This window comes from Papio anubis, chromosome 1, assembly GCF_008728515.1.
Source record: "Papio anubis isolate 15944 chromosome 1, Panubis1.0, whole genome shotgun sequence".
NCBI lineage: Eukaryota > Metazoa > Chordata > Mammalia > Primates > Cercopithecidae > Papio > Papio anubis.
Genome location: NC_044976.1, coordinates 30665101 through 30685403, shown reverse-complemented (window position 1 = coordinate 30685403; position 20303 = coordinate 30665101). Strand labels below are relative to the sequence as shown.

At 47.0% G+C, this 20303-nt stretch overlaps 1 protein-coding gene across 1 annotated transcript; it reads left to right on the top strand.

Annotated features, from left to right (window-relative positions):
- Positions 1-3860: 3860 nt before the first annotated feature.
- LOC103883299 (leucine-rich repeat-containing protein 37B-like) lies at positions 3861-4748 on the top strand. The gene has a single exon (XM_021938968.2). It carries the CDS (start codon positions 4006-4008, stop codon positions 4633-4635), a length of 630 nt encoding a protein of 209 aa, XP_021794660.1. The 5' UTR covers positions 3861-4005; the 3' UTR covers positions 4636-4748.
- The last annotated feature ends 15555 nt before the right edge of the window (positions 4749-20303 follow it).

Sequence of the window (20303 nt, the reverse complement as noted above, 5' to 3'; positions counted from 1 at the left end):
ATTACAGGAATTTGCTACTTTTTTTAATGAGCGGGCAGGGGACTATTTATGCAGGTGGATTTGGAAAGTTCTCAACTAAGGAAAATCTGAATATAATTTTAGATCAAAACGAATTTATTGATTTGAGTGTACTTACTGGCGATTCTGCATCCGATGTTCTCCCACTGACAGCTGGCAACCATTATTCTAGAAATTCGAAGTGTTAGTTTATGCAAACCTGGATATGATTCTGGCCCATCATTAATTTGTACAACAGTGGAAGTCTCTTGACATAAATTAGAGGAAGACATTTAAAGACCTCAGGAGGCAAGAATGATTTACTGAATCTATATATGTATCTTGCTGAGCAACCCAATAATCATATTCCTTGAAAAGGCCCAGAATTCACCTTCATTACCAAAGCTAGAGGACAATTGATGAGGGAAGTGCCAAAATCATTAAAAAGCACTTTCCTGACCATCCTCTCTAAGCCCAGAATAGTTGTGGATGCGTTCACCATTGAAATGGCTCTGACCTCAAGGAGGATGAGAGGATTCTGGGTTGTTAGAGGCCATGTGGTGACAGTAAAGCAGCTACATTGTCTCATGTATATACCCTGGGGTTCACTGTTGTGTGCCAGCAAAATTTAGGACACGCACACACACAAGTTTAGGAGTGGAGGTTTAATAGGTAGAAGAGAAGAGAAAGAGAAATAGCTTCTTCCAAAGAGGAAGGGGTCTCCAATCGGAGAAGGAAAGAACCGAGTGGAAAACGACCGGCTGTAGATGAAGGCACCGAGTTTTATCGTCCAGTTTGAGGAGGCAGTGTCTGATTTTTGTAGGGCTCGATTGGTTCAATCAGGTATGACGTCTAATAATGCACAGGGAAGAATGGTTGCCTCACCTGAATCTTATTATGCAAATGGGCTTTCCAGTTGATTGGCACCATTGTGTCTACTCCTTTACAATACACGTGGCTGGCAGAGAAGGGAAGGTGGAGCTGCCATCTTTTTTTTTTTTTTTTTTTTTTTGGAGACGGAGGCTTGCTCTGTCGCCCAGGCTGGAGTGCAGTGGCTGGATCTCGGCTCACTGCAAGCTCCACCTCCTGGGTTTACGCCATTCTCCTGCCTCAGCCTCCTGAGTAGCTGGGACTACAGGCGCCCGCCACCTCACCCGGCTAGTTTTTTGTATTTTTTTTTAGTAGAGACGGGGTTTCACCGTGTTAACCAGGATAGTCTCGATCTCCTAACCTCGTGATCCGCCCGTCTCGGCCTCCCAAAGTGCTGGGATTACAGGCTTGACCCACTGCGCCTGGCCGAAGTTGCCATCTTAAACATGTCTAGTCCTTAGTTCCTGCCAGCATTCACCCATGCAAGCTCCCAGCTTGCAGGCTACTCTTTGTTAGAAAGTGAGTTGGAGGGCCGGGCACGGTGGCTCACACCTGTAATCCCAACACTTTGGGAGGCCGAGGCCAGCAGATCACTTGGGGTGGGGAGTTCGAGTCCAGCCTGGCCAACATGGTGAAACTCTGACTCTACTAAAATTACAAAAATTAGGTGTAGTGGCACACACCTGTAATCCTAGCTACTCAGGAGGCTGAGGCATGAGAATCACTTCAACCTGGGAGGCGGAGGAGGTGGAGGTTGCAGTGAGCTGAGATTGCACCACTGTATCTAGCCTAGGCCACAGAGCGAGACTCTGTCTCAAAAAAAAAAAAAAAAGAAAGAAAGAAAGAAAGTGATTTAATGATTTGGGGCTGCTTTTCATTAAAAAAGAAAAGCCTTACCGAGGACTCCCATACCCTTACTATCTGCCTAAGTAATTTCTTCTTAGCTCCTGTATCATTACCTCCCTCTGGAGTGGTAACCCTAACTGCTGTTAGGGGGTGTTGGGCAATGACTCTTTCTAGCTGCTTCCTTCTGAAAAGGGGCGTCATGTGGGGAACAGCAGCTGGGACTCCTCCTGGAGTCTATCTAAGGGACCTCAGAAGAAAGGCGTGCCCATGCATACTTCAGTCTGCAGCGGCATTTGGAGTTTGATTGCTTCTAGGCAAGAGGAAACAATTTGAGTTATAATATTGAGCAGACAAGGTCACATGAGCAAAAGGGGACTTAATAATGGAGCTAACCAGTTCCACAAAGAAGACTGGGATTCATTAAAGAGGGATTGTAGCCATCCGGGGCTGGAGCCTGCATTTTCTCTTAACCTGTCAATGATTTTCACTTGATCTTTAAGCAACTGTAAGTTTTCCTCTACTTGACTAGAGGTGTTTCTCCAGAAGCAGCATGTTTCATTTAAGACTGCACAGGTGGCCAGGCACGGTGGCTCAAGCCTGTAATCCCAGCACTTTGGGAGGCCGAGACAGGCGGATCACGAGGTCAGGAGATCGAGACCATCCTAGCGAACACGGTGAAACCCCGTCTCTACTAAAAAATACAAAAAAAACTAGCCGGGCGAGGTGGCGGGCGCCTGTAGTCCCAGCTACTCGGGAGGCTGAGGCAGGAGAATGGCGTAAACCCGGGAGGCGGAGCTTGCAGTGAGCTGAGATCCGGCCACTGCACTCCAGCCTGGGTGACAGAGCGAAACTCCGTCTCAAAAAGAAAAAAAAAAAAGACTGCACAGGTACCCCTACCTTTGCTGTAAGGACATTAAAGCCCAGTCTATTCTGTGTTACTACTGAGGCTAAAGACTCTGGATTGTTTGTGCTTCCACAGCTCCTACTGTTGCCTTCCATCCTCGTTGCATCACAGTGGAAATATTAAGTGCTGACCTTTCAAGGAGAGGAATACCAGCAAACCGGAAGAGGCCTCTGGTTATGGAATTCCCCATCCATAGTCTTTCTAAGATGAGATTGTCATGTGCATGCCCTCTCAATCTTCTCTTTCAGTTAAATCTCCATATGAGGGCATGGAAATGATAGGTCTCTTTGTTAGGCGTATTCAAGATAGTGCACTTTTTTTTTTTTTTTTTGAGAATTACAATAGGTACCTTTTATTGAAAGCTCACTGTTTGCAAAGCAGTGTACATTCATTATCAAATTAAATCATCAGAAAACCCTAAAAGGTAGGTATCAGTACCACCCGCACTTTGTAATTGTGCCAGACAATGAGTAATAAAATAGGTAAGAATGGCTGTGGGGGAAGCCAGCTGGGTTCTAGTTATAGCTGCGTTTCAGAAAATTATTTAACATGCTGACTTTAACAACCTAAGCGTCTTCTCCATGTGTGCACACAGGGTAGACTTCTGAAGAGTGGCGCTGTAGCTTCTAGAGTAAAGGCTGTATTAAGTCAAGGCAGGATGACAATTCAGCCTCCTCCCAGTCTAACGGCCCTCCCAGCAAAGGGCTATTCACTCGGATTAAGGCCTTCTCTCCCAGACTGAATTGCCCACCCCGCAAAACACCTCCTACAGAAAATTTGGAGTCCTCGCTCGTTCCCTGGCAGCCCGTACTTAATAGGGCGGTGAATTAATGATCAAACATGCAACAAAGGATATCGAAAGTTTAGCGAAAATGGCAACATTTTGGAATAAATGACCATAATGTGTATTCTGCGAGCCACCCTAACTGGCGCAGATTTTGCAGGTCAGTTGTTTTCCCTGGAAGCTGTATGGCCGAGAGGAGGAAGAGTATCTCTCGGATTTCAGCTTGGAGGAGAAAGAATTCAGGCTGCCAGGACTGGACTAGCACTTCTGAATAACCCGAGGTGAGGTCCCGTGACTTCCTTGGGAAGCTCTACCGCGCCTGCACTCCACCCCACCCCACCACCACCACAATAGGCTACTGGAGTCTTGGGACCACCCAGGTCTGCTGCCTAAATCCTTCCTCGCTTAGGGAGAGGAGGAGTGTTCCTGCGGGGCGGGGCTTGGGGAAGGGAGGCTTGGGCAGGATTGTAGGGTAAGATCGCCCTGGTGACGAGGAGCGGATCTAGACCTCAGCCTAATAAAGGTTGTTTATAAAGGTGTCGTAAATAAAGGACAGGGCGGTGCCCACGGTTGCTAGGGGCGCAAGCGTCTCCGGGCTGCCAGAATGACTCCAGCTCTGTGCGCGGCGCCAGTCCATGTCATGTTCCGGCTGTGTCTCTGGGTCCCACGGCCCCCTGCTCACGTGGCAACTACTGTGGCTACTCGTCCAGGCGGCTCAGCCTCTGGGGTGGGTCCAGGACCCGCTGCAGCTGATCTCCGACGCCCTGTGGCGGATGAGCCCTTGTCTTCCCGCTCCTCCGGTCTCCCACCCGAATCGCCCCATGCGCTTACCCTCCCGCCACCTCGCAGACCCGGGGGCTTTGAACATCTGGGGTCCTCTGCTTCCTCCCAGATGTCAGCTCCGGCTCAGGAATTGACTGAGACTTTGACCAAGACTTTGGTTCCATTCCTGGACACGGATTCAGTCGGAGAGCTGCCCCCGTGGCCACAGCAGTTCCTTGCTGCACACCAGAATCTGAATGACAAGCTGACTCGGCAAGAAAGGCTCCCAGAGGTGGTCCCAATGCTGGACTGGGATCAGAACCAGGCCCTAGCTCGGCCTCTGTGCCTCAAAAGTAAGGTTAAAACTGCAAATCTAGATCAGGCTGCAGATCATCAGGCATATGAAATACTTATTCTACCTCTAGATAGAATTCAAAAGCAACGAAGCTTATTGTTTGGCCCAAGAACCTGAAGAAAGGTCTACCTCAGCATGGAGGCTTGCTAAGGTTGTGGCTGGAACTCCACATCGATTTGTATCAAAACCTCAGTGTCAGAAACAAACTTTGCAGGATATTTAAATTCAAGTATGGGCCGAGTAGCTGACAGGCTCAAGCCTGTAATCCCAGCACTGGGGCTTGAGGCGGATCCGCGAGGTCAGGAAGATCAGGGAGCCATCCTGGCTAACCACGGTGAAACCCGTCTCTATTAAGAAATACAAAAATGGCGAGCTGATGTTGGCTCAAGCCTGTAATCCCAGCACTTTGGGAGGCCCGGCCCAGTGAGGATCCGCGAGGTCAGAGATCGAGACCATCCTGGCTAACCACGGTGAAACCCCCGTCTACTAAAATGCAAAGGTGCTTGGTGGTGAGCTCCTGTAGTCCAGCCTCGGGAGGCTGAGGGAGAATAAGTGAACCGGAGGTGGAGCTTGCCCAGTGAGCGAGGTCAGCCACTGCACTCCAGCCTGAGGCATTCATGAGACTCTGTCTCAAAAAAAAAAAAAAAAGAAATACAAAAACTAGCAGGCCCGAGGTGTGAGCCTGTAGTCCCAACTTCTCGGGGAGGCTAGAGGCGGAGAATGGCGTGAACCAGGGCGGAGCTTACAGTGAGCTGAGATCGGCCACTGCACTCAGCCTGGGCGTGTGAACTCCGTCTCAAAAAAAAAAATTAAAAATAAATAAATAAAAAATAAATTCAAAGTATGAATATACTGTATCCAGGCACCCTGTCCCCAGAACTCCAGGTGAACTCAGATGAGCCTCCAGGGCTGCCCTGAGCAAGTTGGACTTTCAATTTCATCTGGGCCGAGCCAAAATCCAGAGACCTTGAAGATAGTCTCTTCACTCCCTTTAAAGCCCCAGGCAGCACCCACAGCTCCCTGGGGAGGTAGAACCTTCTTCCCAGCCAGGAGGAGGTCCCAGCTCTGCCTTCACAGTGATCCCTTGAGGGTTCACTCTACTTCAGCAGAGCAGGAGGCCCCAGCACAGCAGCTACCGCCTCTGAAGAGACTGTAGCTCAGCCATCAATACATCATGAGGCAAATGTCATTTAAAAGTTAGTGCATCTGGCTAACCGCGGTGAAACCCCGTCTACTAAAAATACAAACGCTTGGTAGTGGCGAGGTGCCTATAGTCCCAGTTTTCAGGAGAGCTGAGAAGCGGAGAATAAGAAGCGTGAACCTGGCCCGGAGCTGTGAGCTGAGATCCGGCAACTGCACTCCCAGCCTGAAGCGACAGAAGCGAGGAGCCAGATCTCAAAAAAAACCAAAAAAAAAACCAAAAACAATAAAAAGTTGGAGTGAAGCAGCCGGGCTCCACATGGCTCATGCCTGTAATCCCAGCACTTTGGGAGGCTGAGGTGGGCAGATCCTGAAGTTCAGGAGTTTAAAGGACCAGCCCATGGCCAATGGTGAGAAACCCCATCTCTACTAAAATAAAAATTAGGCGAGGCATGGCTCAAGCCTGTAATCCCAGCACTTTGGGAGGCCGAGGCAGGGGCTGGGATCCACGAGGTCCAGGAGATCAGAGACCATCCTGGCTAACACGATGAAACCCGTCTCTACTAAAAGATACAAAAAAAACTAGCCGGGCGAGGTGGCGAGGCATGTAGTCCCAGCTACTCCGGGCTGAGGCAGGAGAATGCGTGAACCAGGGGCCGGGCTGCAGTGAGGCGAGATCGGCCACTGCACACTCCAGCCACAGGCGACAGAAAGCGAGACTCCGTCTCAAAAAAAAAAAAAAAAAAAAAAAAAAAAAAAAAAAATTAGCCAGGCGTGGTGGCAGAGCCTGTAATCCCAGCTACCCAGGAGGCTGAGGCAGGAGAATTGCTTGAACCTGGGAGGCAGAGGTTGCAGTGAGCCGAGATCACACCACTGCACTCCAGCCTGGGCAACAGAGCAAGACTCTGTCTCAAAAAAAAAAAAGTTAGAATGAAGCTCAGCACTCACACTTGCCCAATGTCACAGTCAAACCTGTGGATGTGGAGCTTACAGTAACTCCAGAACCAGGTAAGGAACTTACATCAAGACAGGAACAGGCTGCAACTCAGCCTCTAGAGCATCCTAAGGAGGTGGACTCTTCCTCAACCCAATTAGAGGCCCCCAGCTCAGACACCAGAGCACCCTGAGGAGATGAAACCTTCTGCAACCCACTAAGGGACCCCAGCTGAGCCTCCAGGTCCTCCTGTGAAGGCTGAACTTTCCCCCAGTGAGCAGCAGAAGCCAGCTCAGCCTTCTGAGTTTCCTGGGGAGGCTGAACCTTCTCAGACCCAGCAGGAGGCCCCAACTCAGCCTCTAGAGTCCTCTGTGGAGAGTGCAGCTCAAACTCCACTGAATCCTGAAGTGACACTTCACCCTCCTGGTGAAGATCAAGCTCATTATAACTTGCCCAACATTACAGTGAAACCTGCAGATGCAGAGGTTACCATAACCTCAGAGCCTACCAAGGAGATTGAATCTTCTCTAGCCCAGCAGGAGGCCCCAACCCAGTCTCCAGAGGAGGTGGAACCTTCTGCAACCCAAGAAGAGGCCCCAGCTGAGCCTCCAGATTCTCCTGTGAAGCCTGAACCTTCTCCCAGAGAGCAGGAGAAGCCAGCTCAGCCTTCTGAGTCTTCTGGAGAGGTTGAACCTTCTCCCACCCAGGAGAAGATCCCAGCTCAGCCTCCAGACATCATGAAGTAACAGTTTTACCTCAAGCTCAGCACTCAGATTTGCCCAATGTCACTGTTAAGTCTCCAGATATGCAGCTCACCATAGCAACGGAGCCTACTGCAGAGAGGGAAATTTCTCCAATCCACCAGCAGGCTACAGCTCAGCTCTCAGGGCCAGTTAATGATGCAGAACCTTCCGCCACCCAGCATGGGGGCCCATCTCTGCCTCCAGAGTCATCAGAAGAGGCTGGACCTTTACCAGTTAAACAGGAGACTTCAATACCATAACCTATTAAGGATGAGAACCCCTTTCCAACCCAGCAGGAGGCTGCAGCTGAGCATCCACAGACCCCTGAGGAGGTTGAGTCTTCTCCAACCCATCAAGAAGCCCCAGCTCAGCCTTCAGAGCTCCATAATGAAGTTGTAGCTCAATCTCCAGAGCATCATAAGGTAATAGTTTCTCCTCTAAGTCATGATCAAGTTCAGCCTCCAACATTGCACAATGTCACTGTTAAACTTGTGGATCACATGGTTGCCGTGACTCCAGAATTCACTAATCAGGTTGAAATTTTAACACAACAGGGGGCCCCAGCTCAGTCCTTAATGTCCCCTGAGCAGTTTCAACATTTGAAAGACCAGCAAGAGATTGTAATTCAGCAGCTAAATACCCCTGAAAATGATGAACTTCCTCCAGTCCATCAAGAGCCCACAACTCAGCCTCCAACTCAGCTCTCCTCAGACTTTAAGTTCGTAGAATGATGAGATGGTATTTTCAACTCTAGATCTGTCTTCAATATTAAGAAGTAATTCAACTTTGACTATTGTTAGGGTCACCCTGACCAGACTGTTCCCTTTCCCTCCCATAGGCCTTACAATACACTCCCTTGCACTCTCCACATAGCTACCCCAGGGCAAAAGACAAACCCCCTTTCACTGAACCCTCCAGTGACTGTCCAGAAGATTTCGGCTAAACTGGCACTTACAAGATGCGGTTAACATGTCTGTTAACCTCGCTTAACAAAGCTGGCAAAAACATCTCCAGGAAGTGGGCAGAACACCTGCTCCCAACTCAGTTCACACACCCTGACCCAGTTCCTTGCCCTGTAAAGCCCTGCTGCAGCCTGTAAGCGGCGCTGTCTCCTCTGCTAGTCAAGGAGCAGCCCGGCAGGACAATAAAAACTTGCCCGTCTGACTTTGGGTCTCCTTGTCCTTTTCCTCGGCCGGCCTTACAACCAATACCACAGTTAAAAATGTGGATATGGAGCTTACCAACTGTCGAGGTTGAACCTTCTCCCTTCCAGCAGGACAACCGTCCGATTCCCACTGAGCAGGCTGACTTTTCTCTAACCCAGCCTGATCCCCCTTCCCCACCTCTGGATTCTCTTGAAAGGACTGAATCTCCAGTCAGGCAACAGGCCACAGCTCAGACTCCAGATCCCTCTAAGGAAGTAGAACTTTCTCCAGTCCCACAAGAGTTCCCAGCTGAGCCACCAGCGCCCCCTAAGGAGGCTGAACCATCTGCAACCCAGCAGGAAGCCTCAGGTCATCCTCCAAAGTCCACTGAAGAGGTCAGTCCTCCACCACAGCAGGAGATACCAGCTCAGTCATCAGAGCCACCTGAGAAGGTTGAACCATCTCCAGTCCTACAGAAGGCCTCAACTCAGGTTTTAGAGCCACATCCAAAGTAATTAACTGGCTGGGCACGGTGGCTCATGCCGGTAATCCCAGTGCTTTGGGAGGCCAAGGCAGGTAGATCACCTGGGGTCAAGAGTTCAAGACTAGCCTGGCCAACATGGTGAAACCCCGTCTCTACTAATACTACAAAATTTAGCCGGGTGTGGTCATGGGCACCTGTAATCCCAACTACTCAGGAGGCTGAGGCAGGTGAATCGCTGGAACCTGGGAGGCAGAGGTTGCAGTAAGCCAAGATCGCACCACTGCACTCCAGCCTGGGCAGCAGAGCGAGACTCCGTCTCAAAAACCAAACAAACAAACAAAACAAAGTAACTAACTGGCATTATCTGTTCAAGAGATTGGATAGATAGGAAGTTAAACTTCCCGGAGATGCCTCATCATTTGTGCCAGTGACCCCACATTATTTGTGCAAACTGGGAAGCTGATAGCTAGTTTTTCCAATTCAAGAGTCATCATGAGGATGTTCTCAATTGTTGTAAGTGGGACTTGTGTTGTTCCCGTGTCTAGATATTTTAATGCCGGCAATTTTTTTTTTTTTTTTTTTGAGACGGAGTCTCACTCTGTCGCCCGGGCTGGAGTGCAGTGGCCGGATCTCAGCTCACTGCAAGCTCCGCCTCCGGGGTTTACGCCATTCTCCTGCCTCAGCCTCCCAAGTAACTGGGATTACAGGCGCCCGCCATCTCGCCCGGCTAGTTTTTTGTATTTTTTAGTAGAGACGGGGTTTCACCGTGTTCGCCAGGATGGTCTCGATCTCCTGACCTCGTGATCCACCCGTCTCGGCCTCCCAAAGTGCTGGGATTACAGGCTTGAGCCACCGCGCCCGGCCTGGCAATTTTTTTTTTTTTTTTTGAGACGGAGTTTTGCTCTTGTTGCCCAGGCTGGAGTGCAGTGGCGCAATCTCTGCTCACCGCAACATCTGCCTCCCAGGTTCAAGCGATTCTCCTGCCTCGGTCTCCCAAGTAGTTGGAATTACAGGCATGTGTCACCACGCTCAGCTAATTTTGCATTTTTAGTAGAGACAGGGTTCTCCATGTCGGTCAGGCTAGTCTCGAACTCCTGACCTCAGGTGATCCGCCCACCTCGGCCTCCCAAAGTGCTGGATTACAGGTGTGAGCCACCATGTCCAGCAATGCCAGCAGTTTAAACAGATACGAATCTTCAACAGTTATCAGAGGATTGCGACTGAGAATTGTTAGTGGTGAAGGTTTGAGAAGCTCTTCTTGCTGTCTCTCCTGCTGCTCCCTTGTAGAGTGTTGATGCTGGAAGTTTCTGAGAGCAGTCTGCAGGTGCTGAACATCATACTTTAACTGGTCAACCCGAAGTTTAGCATTCTGCCTTTTGTTAGGGGGCTCCTTGCTGGACAAAATCTCCAGATGTTCTAGACGGCTGAATATCTGGTCTGTGCTTGCTTGGATTTTGTTTTCTACTAAGTGTGCAAACTGCCTGTCTGCCATCTCCAGGCGTCCCATGTGAGACTGGATCTAATGGACCTGCTTGTGGGTTTACTGGTACAGGGGCTCCATGTCACCAGTCTGGCTTGACCTGGCCCCAGCTCTGGCTTCCAAGATAGTGCACTTTCTAAAAAGGAACCTAGGTTAGGGATGTCCCCAGATGATGTGGCCATGTCAGTGCAATTTAAAAATAATAGGTTGGGAACCATTGCTACCATAGTGCAGGTTCCTTAGCATTATTGAACTGAGCAAATTGCTCAGGACAGACCCAACAATTAGTCTTTTTGTACAAATGGGCCATGGCTGATAGTGTAGGAGCTAAAGGGTGTGATGTATCACTAAACCCAATAAAAAGTCCTAGCAGACTCGGTGATAGTAAAACTTTCATGCTTCCTTTTTGTTGGTAACTATTATCCCTGTTATAACAGTTATATATAACTATTTTATATATATATAAAATAATTAAGCAAAATACTACAATGATGGAAACTATCCAATATTTCAGTTAGAAGGTGCTACTGTGTATAGCTCTACTGCAATTAGTAGAATGAGTATAGCAATTTCTGCAAGGGTGTTGTATTAGATTATTTCCATCTAAAATTTTACTTACCAAGATATTGAATTTCACTTTGAGGGTCTATGAAGTTCCTTGGTGTTATTTTGCCAAACAAATCTCTGGGTTATGGGCACCCTACTCACTTTCATTACCTGGCAGAATTTGCAGGATAATTGCCCAGAACTAGCGTATTGATCCAGATATTCACATTACCCATCCCTTTTTGCTTCTTCCAAGCTGCAGGTGATCACCACTTACCACTTGATCCACAGGTATAAGCAGGGTTAGTCTAAAACGCAGGCAAAAAGCTTAAAAACAATGAGACTAGGATTTAATGACAAATATATAAGCTTGGGAGCATAATTTCTCTCTCTAGTCCTCATTTTTGGTAAAAACAAATTATGATAGGACTATATTGTTCATAGAATAAACTTTAGTTTTATACTTAGCCTGATTATTTGCATAAAGTGCAGCAAGAAGAGTAATTTCTACATAAGCCTTTTGGATTGGTTTTGATGGAACTCTGTTCCACAAGGAATCTCAGATAAGACCTTTTAAAGCTGAGCCCAGCCATGGGTTTGTATCCTCAGATACCTGTGAATTGGATCCTAAGATAAACTTGGAGCTCCTGGACCTGTTAGAAAGTGACATTCTTTACTGACCACAGGTTGGGAACTCTGTGTGGGGACTGTGCAGACAAGGTATGAGGCCTTGTTCTCCCCATGGGACTTTTATCAGCTCAGCAAGTCAAGATTGACTCCTTAAAGGGACGCGTACCCTTCCAGTCAAATACCCAAACCTCTTGGGGACAATCAGACCACTAACCACATTGATTCCTGGAGACCCACAATGCCTCTGGGCTTCAGCATTCAGAGTATGGGCTTATGGAAATGTATGAGTAAGTGTCCATAAGAAAAACAGAGAACATTCAACATATTTCAAGCAGAAATGTATACAATGCAGGGACTTGCTTACAAAGATGTTGGAAATGCCAAAGGAGCTAAGAGTAAAATGTCACATTTTCCAGAGCCCAGGAAACCACCCTGGGGGTGAAGCCAACAACCCCACTCTCACTACTGACAGTGCTGGAGGAGCCACCACTGCTAAAGGTAAGGCACCTCCTAAAGCCTAAGAATTTCTCCCTTCCTCTACCTTCAAATATAACCAGGCACCTCCCATTGGCACAACGTAACTGGGACGCAGCTAGCAGTGGAATCTGGGAAGTGTTGTTGGCTGGTGTCTAGCTCTGGCAGTACAGGGCAGATGGCAGATGGTCAACTGAGAGGCTAAGTATCAAGAGACAACGGGAGGCATAGGGATTTAGGTGACAAATGGAGTTTTGACCAAAGTCCACTTTAGGGTGGATCTAGTCCCAAAAACTGATAGTTTTGTCCTCATGTGTGTAACTGTTAAGAAATATCCTAAAATACTGGCAGAAACCTGCATTAGCTTCCAGACCATAGGTTAATAGTTTTTATTATAAGAAGAACAGGCTGGGCATGGTGGCTCATGCCTGTAATCTTAGCACTTTGGGAAGCTGAAGCAGGCAGATCACCTGAGGTCAGGAGTTCGAGACCAGCATGGCCAACATGGGGAAACCCCATCTGTACTAAAAATACAAACATTAGCCAAGTGTGGTGGCAGATGCCTATAATCAAAGCTACTCAGGAGGCTGAGGCAAGAGAATTGCTTGAACCCAGGGGCGGAGGTTGCAGTGAGCTGAGATTGTACCACTGTACTTCAGCCTGGGTGAGAGAGTGAAACTCTCTCTCAAAAAATAAATAAATAAATAAATAAATAAAACAAGCTGGGTGTGGTGGCTCATGCCTGTAAACCCCCAACACTTTAAGAGGCTGAGGCTGGCAGATCACTTGAGGCCAGGAATTTGAAACCAGCGTAGACAATATGGTAAAACCTTGTCTCTACTAAAAATGCAAAAATTAGCTGGGCATGGTGGCGCACGCATGTAATCCCAGTTACTCAGGAGGCCGATGCAGGAGAATCGCTTGAACCTGGGAGGCAGAGGTTGCAGTGAGCCGAGATCGTGCCACTTCACTCCAGCCTGAGCAACAGAGTGAGACTCCATCTCAAAAAAAGAGAAAAACAAAGTAGAACTCATCAAAGTTTTTCATTTCCACCAAAATGTAAATTAAAATTAAAAATCCTGGTATGCTGAGAGAGCAACTAAAAAATTTTTTTTTTTTTTGTTTGAGGCGGATACAAGCTCTGTCACCAGGCTGGAGTGCAGTGGCGGATCTCAGCTCACTGCAAGCTCCGCCCTCCGGGTTGCCATTCTGCCTCAGCCTCCCCAAGTAGCTGGGACTACAGGCTCTCATACAGCTAGTTTTTTTTTTTTTTGTATTTTTTTAGTGAGAGGCGGGGGTTTCACCATGTTAGCCAGGATGGTCTCAATCTCCTGACCTCGTGATCTGCCCGCCTCGGCCTCCCAAAGTGCTGGGATTACAGGTTTGAGCCACTGCGCCCAGCCAAAAATTTTTTTTAATAAAAATAAAATAAAAAATCCTGAAAGCTTTGCAAAGTTTAATACCACCATCAAAGACTTCAGATATGCAGAGGTGGTGACTTCTGTCACATCCATATCCATTTCTTCAATCTAGATAGAGAAAGAGACAGATGGTCTTCAAGAAGGTGGAGGAATATTGTAAACTGAATCAAATGGCAGCCTGAGTTACCACTGCTATTTCAGATGTGGCTATTGGGGGAGTATATCAGTGCAACTCCCAGAATTTGGACAAGCAAATGCATTTTTCTCCAATATGACAGAGAACATAAGAAGCAATTTGTGGCCAGGTGCGGTGCCTCATGCTTGTAATCCTGGCACTGTCGGAGGCTGAGGCAGGTGAATCACTTGAGGTGAGTAGTTCGAGACCAGCTTGGCCAACATAGTGAAACCCTGTTTCTTCAAAAAATACAAAAAATTAGCTGGGCATGGTGGTGGCTGCCTGTAATCCCAGCTACTTGGGAGGCTGAGGCAGGTGAATTGCTTGAACCCCAGAGGTGGAGGTTGCAGTGAGCCAATATTGCAGTCCAGCCTGGGTGACAGACTGCAGCTCCATCTCAATGGAAAAAAAAAAAAAAAAAAAAAAAACAGCAGCAGCAATTTGCTTTATGGCCAGGCACAGTGGCTCACACCTGTAATCCTAGCACTTTGGGAGGCTGAGGCTGGCAGAAGTTGCAGTGAGCCAAGATCGTACCACTCCACTCCAGCCTGGGTGACAGAGTGAGACTCCATCTCAAAAAAAAAAAAAAAAAAAAAGGAATTTACATTATAATCTTTCCTCAAAGAAAAGCCAACCCTTCTGCTCTGTGCCCCAATTTGGTCTGTAGAAATTTTGGCTCTGCCATCATCTGTATTAGTCAGTTCAGTGCAGAAACAACTCAATGTATTTCAAGCAGGCGTCTCCTGCCAGCAGCCACTTCTGCAGAAAGGTGACTTCTGCCTCACAGCTGCTTTCCCACATCTCACATGGATGTGCCTACTTGAAGGAACCTAGTTCGCGAGCAGAACCTTAACTGCAAGGGACTCTGGGAAATGTGATATTTCACTTTACAATGCATCCAATAGAAGGAGGGTGGCATAGAGGTCAAAAGTCAATCCAAGTATTTGTCATTTCATTCTACAGGCTGTCACGCTGTTCTACTACTTTGGTGGCACCATGCTGACACAACCCCAAAGGTAGAAAACAGTGGGTATAAAAGGGTAGGAGATAAATCCAGCAAAAATATAGCAGGCTGCCATTTCATTAAAATTTTGGAAGTCATTGGCCGGGTGCGGTGGCTCACACCTTTAATCCCAGCACTTTGGGAGGCCGAGGCAGGCAAATCACGAGGTCAGGAGATTGAGACCATCCTGGCTGACACGATGAAACCCCGTCTCTACTGAAAATACAAAAAATTAGCCGGGTGTGGTGGTGGGCGACTGTAGTCCCAGCTTCTAGGGAGGCTGAGGCAGGAGAATGGCATGAACCTGGGAGGTGGCGGAGCTTGCAGTGAGCAGAGATCACGCCACTGCACTCCAGCCTGGGCGACAGAGCGAGACTCCGTCTCAAAAAAAAAAAAAAAAAATTTGGAAGTCACACAGTCTGAGACGCACCAGGACATTCCCTCCAGAGCAGAGGACAGGTTGCTGCACTTCAGCCTTCCTTCCTCTAAGAAGGAATCCCAGTGCTTGATAGGTCTCTTTGGATTTTGCGGGCAACATACAAACATTACTAGGTTTGTAACCTGTAACAAACTAACTGTTTTGTTAGTAACCTGTAACTACTAATGTAAACATTAGTAGGTACACTACTTCTTTTTTTGTCTTTTTTAAATAATTTTTTTTTACTTTTATTTTTAGCAGAGATAGGGTTTTGCCATGTTGGCCAGGCTGGTCTTGAACTCCTGGCCTCAAACAAACAGCCCACCTCGGCTTCCCAAAGTGCTGGGATTATAGGCATGAGCCACCACACCCAGCCAACTCCTTCTAACTATTTGCCAGTCTCCAGGTTTGAGTAAGGCACAGAGTTAGAGAGGGTGCCTCTCCAACTGGTATAGGCTGCAGTGCAAACTGGCTCAGCAATTTGGCCCTGACAACGAAACAGATCCACAGCTTAAAGTGTCTGAGGGAAGGCCAGGTGCAGTGGTTTACACCTGTAATCCCAGCACTTTGGGAGGCTGAGGCAGGTGGATCACCTGAGGTTGGGAGTTCGAGACCAGCCTGACCAACATGGAGAAATCCGGTCTCTACTGAAAATACAAAATTAGCTGGGCGTGGTGGCGGATACCTCTAATCCCAGCTACTCAGGAGGCTGAGGCAGGAGAATCGCTTAAACTGGGGAGGCAGAGGGTGCAGTGAGCCGAGATCACACCACTGCACTCCAGCCTGGGCAACAGAGTGAGATTCTGTCTCAAAAAAAGAAAAAAAAATGTGTCTGAGGGAAATGATGCCATACTGAGCCTATTGCAAACATTGGTAGAGGAATCACTGTAGAGGCCCTCAAAGTTTGGAGGCAAAGCTGTTAGCTTTGTTACTCATTCATAATGAGTATTTTTCTTTTGAGAGATAGCTCCTTAGTTTTAGTAGTAGTAGCTACTTTTTTTTTTAAGAATGTGAACCAAAGTTTTATTTGTTCATTATCACATCTGAAGTACTCTTCGATGACATCCTTGCCCTAGTAGTAGCTACTAGGATTTTCCTAATAGTTCTAGTAGGCTGCATGGTTGACCATAGAGCATCAGGTGACGTTGCATCCTGAGCTGCCCATCATGAATTGGGTGTTTTCTGATCACCAATACTCAGTCATTCTCAAGTGAAAGTGGTCCGTGGAGAATGTGGCCTAAACGGCCCTGAAGGTGCAATGAGCAGGCTGTTTTCACTCCCAGTGCCCATTCCTGCACACTGCTCCAGAGACTCCAACCCAGGTCATACAGGAGGAAGCAAGTGTGAATTCTGTTATGCATGGCTCTGTACAATGTGCTGGTATGAGCTGGAAATGGACTGTCATGACCTGAGCAAGGTCACTCTGAAGGATAGCAGAGAAAGGAGCTCTTCTTGGTGGCAGTTGGAGCAAGGCATATGGTTTTCCACTTTGTCTCAAGGCAGAGATGTCTTGAAATCAGAATCAACACTGAATCATAGGCCATAGTTACTGAAGGAAGCAATATGACAGGATAAAAAGTTTAGGAGAGGCTGGGCGCAGTGGCTCACGCCTGTAATCCCAGCACTTTGGGAGGCCAAGGCAGGCAGATCACTTGAGGTCAGGAGTTCTAGACCAGCCTGGCCAACATGGCGAAACCCTTGTCTCTACCAAAAAACACAAAAATTAGCCAGGCTTGGTGGCCACGTGTGTAATTCCAGCTACTCAGGAAGTGGGAGCACAAGAATCACTTCAACCTGGGAGGTGGGGGTTGCAGTGAGCAGAGATGACACCACTGCACTCCAGCCTGGGTAACAGAGTGAGACCCTGTCTCAACAACAACAAAACAAGTTTGGGAGAGAGAAACAAGGATAGACCCGCTGAAATAGACCCAGCCATTAGAATATTCATGACTATGTAAATGACTGTGACAAGGCTCCACTGTAAAGAAAAAAATATATGAGAGCCTGGTTTTCAGATGGCAGATTCTGAAAGAGCAAGAAATAGGCAGAACTGTAAGCAGTGCATTTCATTGTCCACTTTGCCTGGTAGGAGAAATGGCCTGAGGTCGGGATCTATACCAGTTCACCAGCCAATGACAAGTAGTGTGAGCAGCTCAGGGTCTTAAAAGATTGCAAGCTAATGACAAAGAGGTTTGGGAAAGGTGGATTTCCTGGAACGGTCCCAGATCATGAGACAGCAGGTGTGTCAAATGATTGCTTGCCATGGGCCACCACTGTGCAGGAAGCTTTTAATAATCAGCAGATATGATGTTCTGTGGATATTAACTAGATGGCCTTTTCCGCCAGCCAGTCCAGTTCTTGTTCAGTGGGTTCATGGACAGAGGACGAGTGACAGAAGTGGAAATTATGCATAGGCCCAAGAACAGGGACATCCCTGTCCAAGGCCATCCTGGCAACCACCACTACTGACCTACTGATGCCCAGTTTGCCCACAGGAGCAAACAGTCCTGGACTCTTGATGTGGTGTCATATCTTGATGGAACAAACCAACTATTTGGTGGCAGATCAATAACATAGGACTATGTCCCTTGTGAAGAAGGAACAATTTGTCTCACTGGTGACAGTGCTTACTCTGGGTTTGAATTTCCTTTCCCTGCTTCTCATTCTTCTCTCAGAACCTCCATCTATGGACTTAATACACAGTCTTAGTGTCCCACACAATATTGTTTCTGACCATGAAATTCACTTCACAAGAAAAGAAGTGAGACAGTAAGCGGACACCACAGGATTCACTGGTCTGACCTGCGCTCCATCAGCCAACCTTCTAGAGTGATGGCAAAGCCTACTGAAGGCCCAGGTAACCTACCAGCTGTTAGATAGCACCCTGTGAGATACAGCGCTGTTAAAAGGATGCAGTATATGCTCTGAGCCAGTATACCATTTCTCCTTTAGCCAGATACATAGTTCAGAAACCAAGGGCTGAATGTAGGAGTGGTTTCTCTCATACTTAGACTTTTTTTTTTTTGAGACATGGTCTCTCTCTGTCACCCAGGGTAGAGTGCAGTGGTGCAATCTCGGCTTACTACAACCTCCACTTCCCGGGCTCAACTAATCCTCCCACCTCAGCCTCCCAAGTAGCTAGGACCACAGGTGCGAGCCACCAAGCCCGGCTAATTTTTTTGGTATTTTTTTAGAGATGAGGTTTTGCCATGTTACCCAGACTGGTCTCAAACTCCTGGCCTCAAGTGATCCATCTGCCTCAGCCTCCCAAAGTGCTGGGATTACAGGTGTGAGCCACTGAGCCTGGCCCACAATGAAACTTTTTGACTCACTCATAAGTTATTTGCTTCTTGACCCTATGACTGTAGGGAGGAGAGGTATGTTAAAATTTTAATCTCCAAGGGAGAAATGCCTCCATCAAGTGACACAATTTTTCACCAAACTGGAAGTTGAAATTGCCACTCAACCTTTTTGAGCATCTCCCGCCACTGAACAGACAGGCCGGAAAAAAAAAAAATCAAGATATTTTCTAGAATTTTAAACTCTAGCTACCAAGTGGAAATAGGTTGAGTGGAGGCAGGGAGCTTTAGTGATAGACTTTGCTATGTTTCCAGAGGATCCTACAACTACTGCAATATTCTGTGATCAAAGGCACTGCAAAACTACTGCAGTTCTATACAAAAGGATCTTCTAGGCCACAGATTGCTCAGGAATGAAGGGGTGGTCTCTCCTGTGGCTAAATAACTCGACCATCTGTTGCTGACTGAAGGCAGATGGAACCTAGAATAGATAGTAAAGAAGGAAAGTCATAAATACAAGATCAGCCTTAGACTGCTTTACAGAGGGGGGGATTATAGTCTCTACTTGAATTTCTTTCCTTGATGTAGATATTTACATATTTTGAATACTTTTACTTCTCTTTCTTTTCCCTTTCTGCCACTATTGTCTCTAGGTGGTTTTATAGGGAGATTAACTTCACCATTCAGTCATGGATTGCAGATTCCTAAGCAGGAAGTATGAGAGAGCTGGAGGACGGTCGTCAAGGCTTTGGGATGCCTTCATTGGAGAGTAATTAAAACAATGTTTTTAATTACAGAAGTGGTAGTTACTTTATGCTAATTGGGAAGCAAGTCTAAGTTCAAAACACAGAGTGTATGTGTTTGGCAGCAAATGGGGAACAGGACAGTTGATGGTGGGGTTATCTGCATCCAAGCCCAGTCTCCCTTTTGGGAAAAACCCTCGCTATTGTAGTAAGAAGAATATTCCACTTCCCGCCTCCCACCTCCCTTATACAGAAGCCAGAGGGAGCTAGATCTTTCCCCACTTCCAGAAATAGCCAAGAAGGAGGCTTATGATGTGTGAGTCCCAAAAGCAACGCTGGAGGTGCCCAAAAGAATATTATTAGTGACCAAATGCGGTGGCTCACGCCTATAAGCCTAGCACTTTGGGAGGCTGAGGCGGGTGGACTGCTTGAGTCCAGGAGTTCAAGATCAGCCTAGGCAACATGGCAAAACTCCATATCTATAAAAATACAAAACTTAGCCAGACATGGTGGCGTGTGCCTGTGGTCCCAGCTACTTGGGAGGCTGAAGTGGGAGGGTGGCTTGAGCCCAGGAGGCAGAGGTTGCATGGAGCCGAGATTGTGCCACTGCACTCCAGCCTGGAAGACAGAGTGAGACCCCGTCTTAAAATATATATACACTGCCGAGTGTAATGGCGCATGCCTGTAATCCCAGCTACTTGGGAGGCTGAGGCAGGAGAATCGCTTGAACCCAGGAGGTGGAGGTTGCGGTGAGCCGAGATCGCACCATTGCACTCCAGCCTGGGCAACAAGGGCAAAACTCCATCTCAAAAACTATATATAATATGCAAATATTATATATCATATGTAAATAATATATATTATACTATATATACCATATGTAAATAATATATATTATATTATATATACCATATGTATACTATATATGCCATATGTATATAATATATATTATATATACCATATGTATACTATATATTATATATGCCATATGTATAATATATTATATTATATATCATATGTATATTATATATTATATTATATATCTCATATGTATATTATATATTATATTATATATCTCATATGTATATTATATATTATATTATATATATCATATGTATGTAATTGTTATCCTTTAACCAATGTGGAGAAC

What these genes read in the sequence shown, in the direction of transcription:
- LOC103883299 (XM_021938968.2), top strand. Translation starts at nt 4,006, where the DNA reads ATGACTCCAGCTCTGTGCGCGGCGCCAGTCCATGTCATGTTCCGGCTG.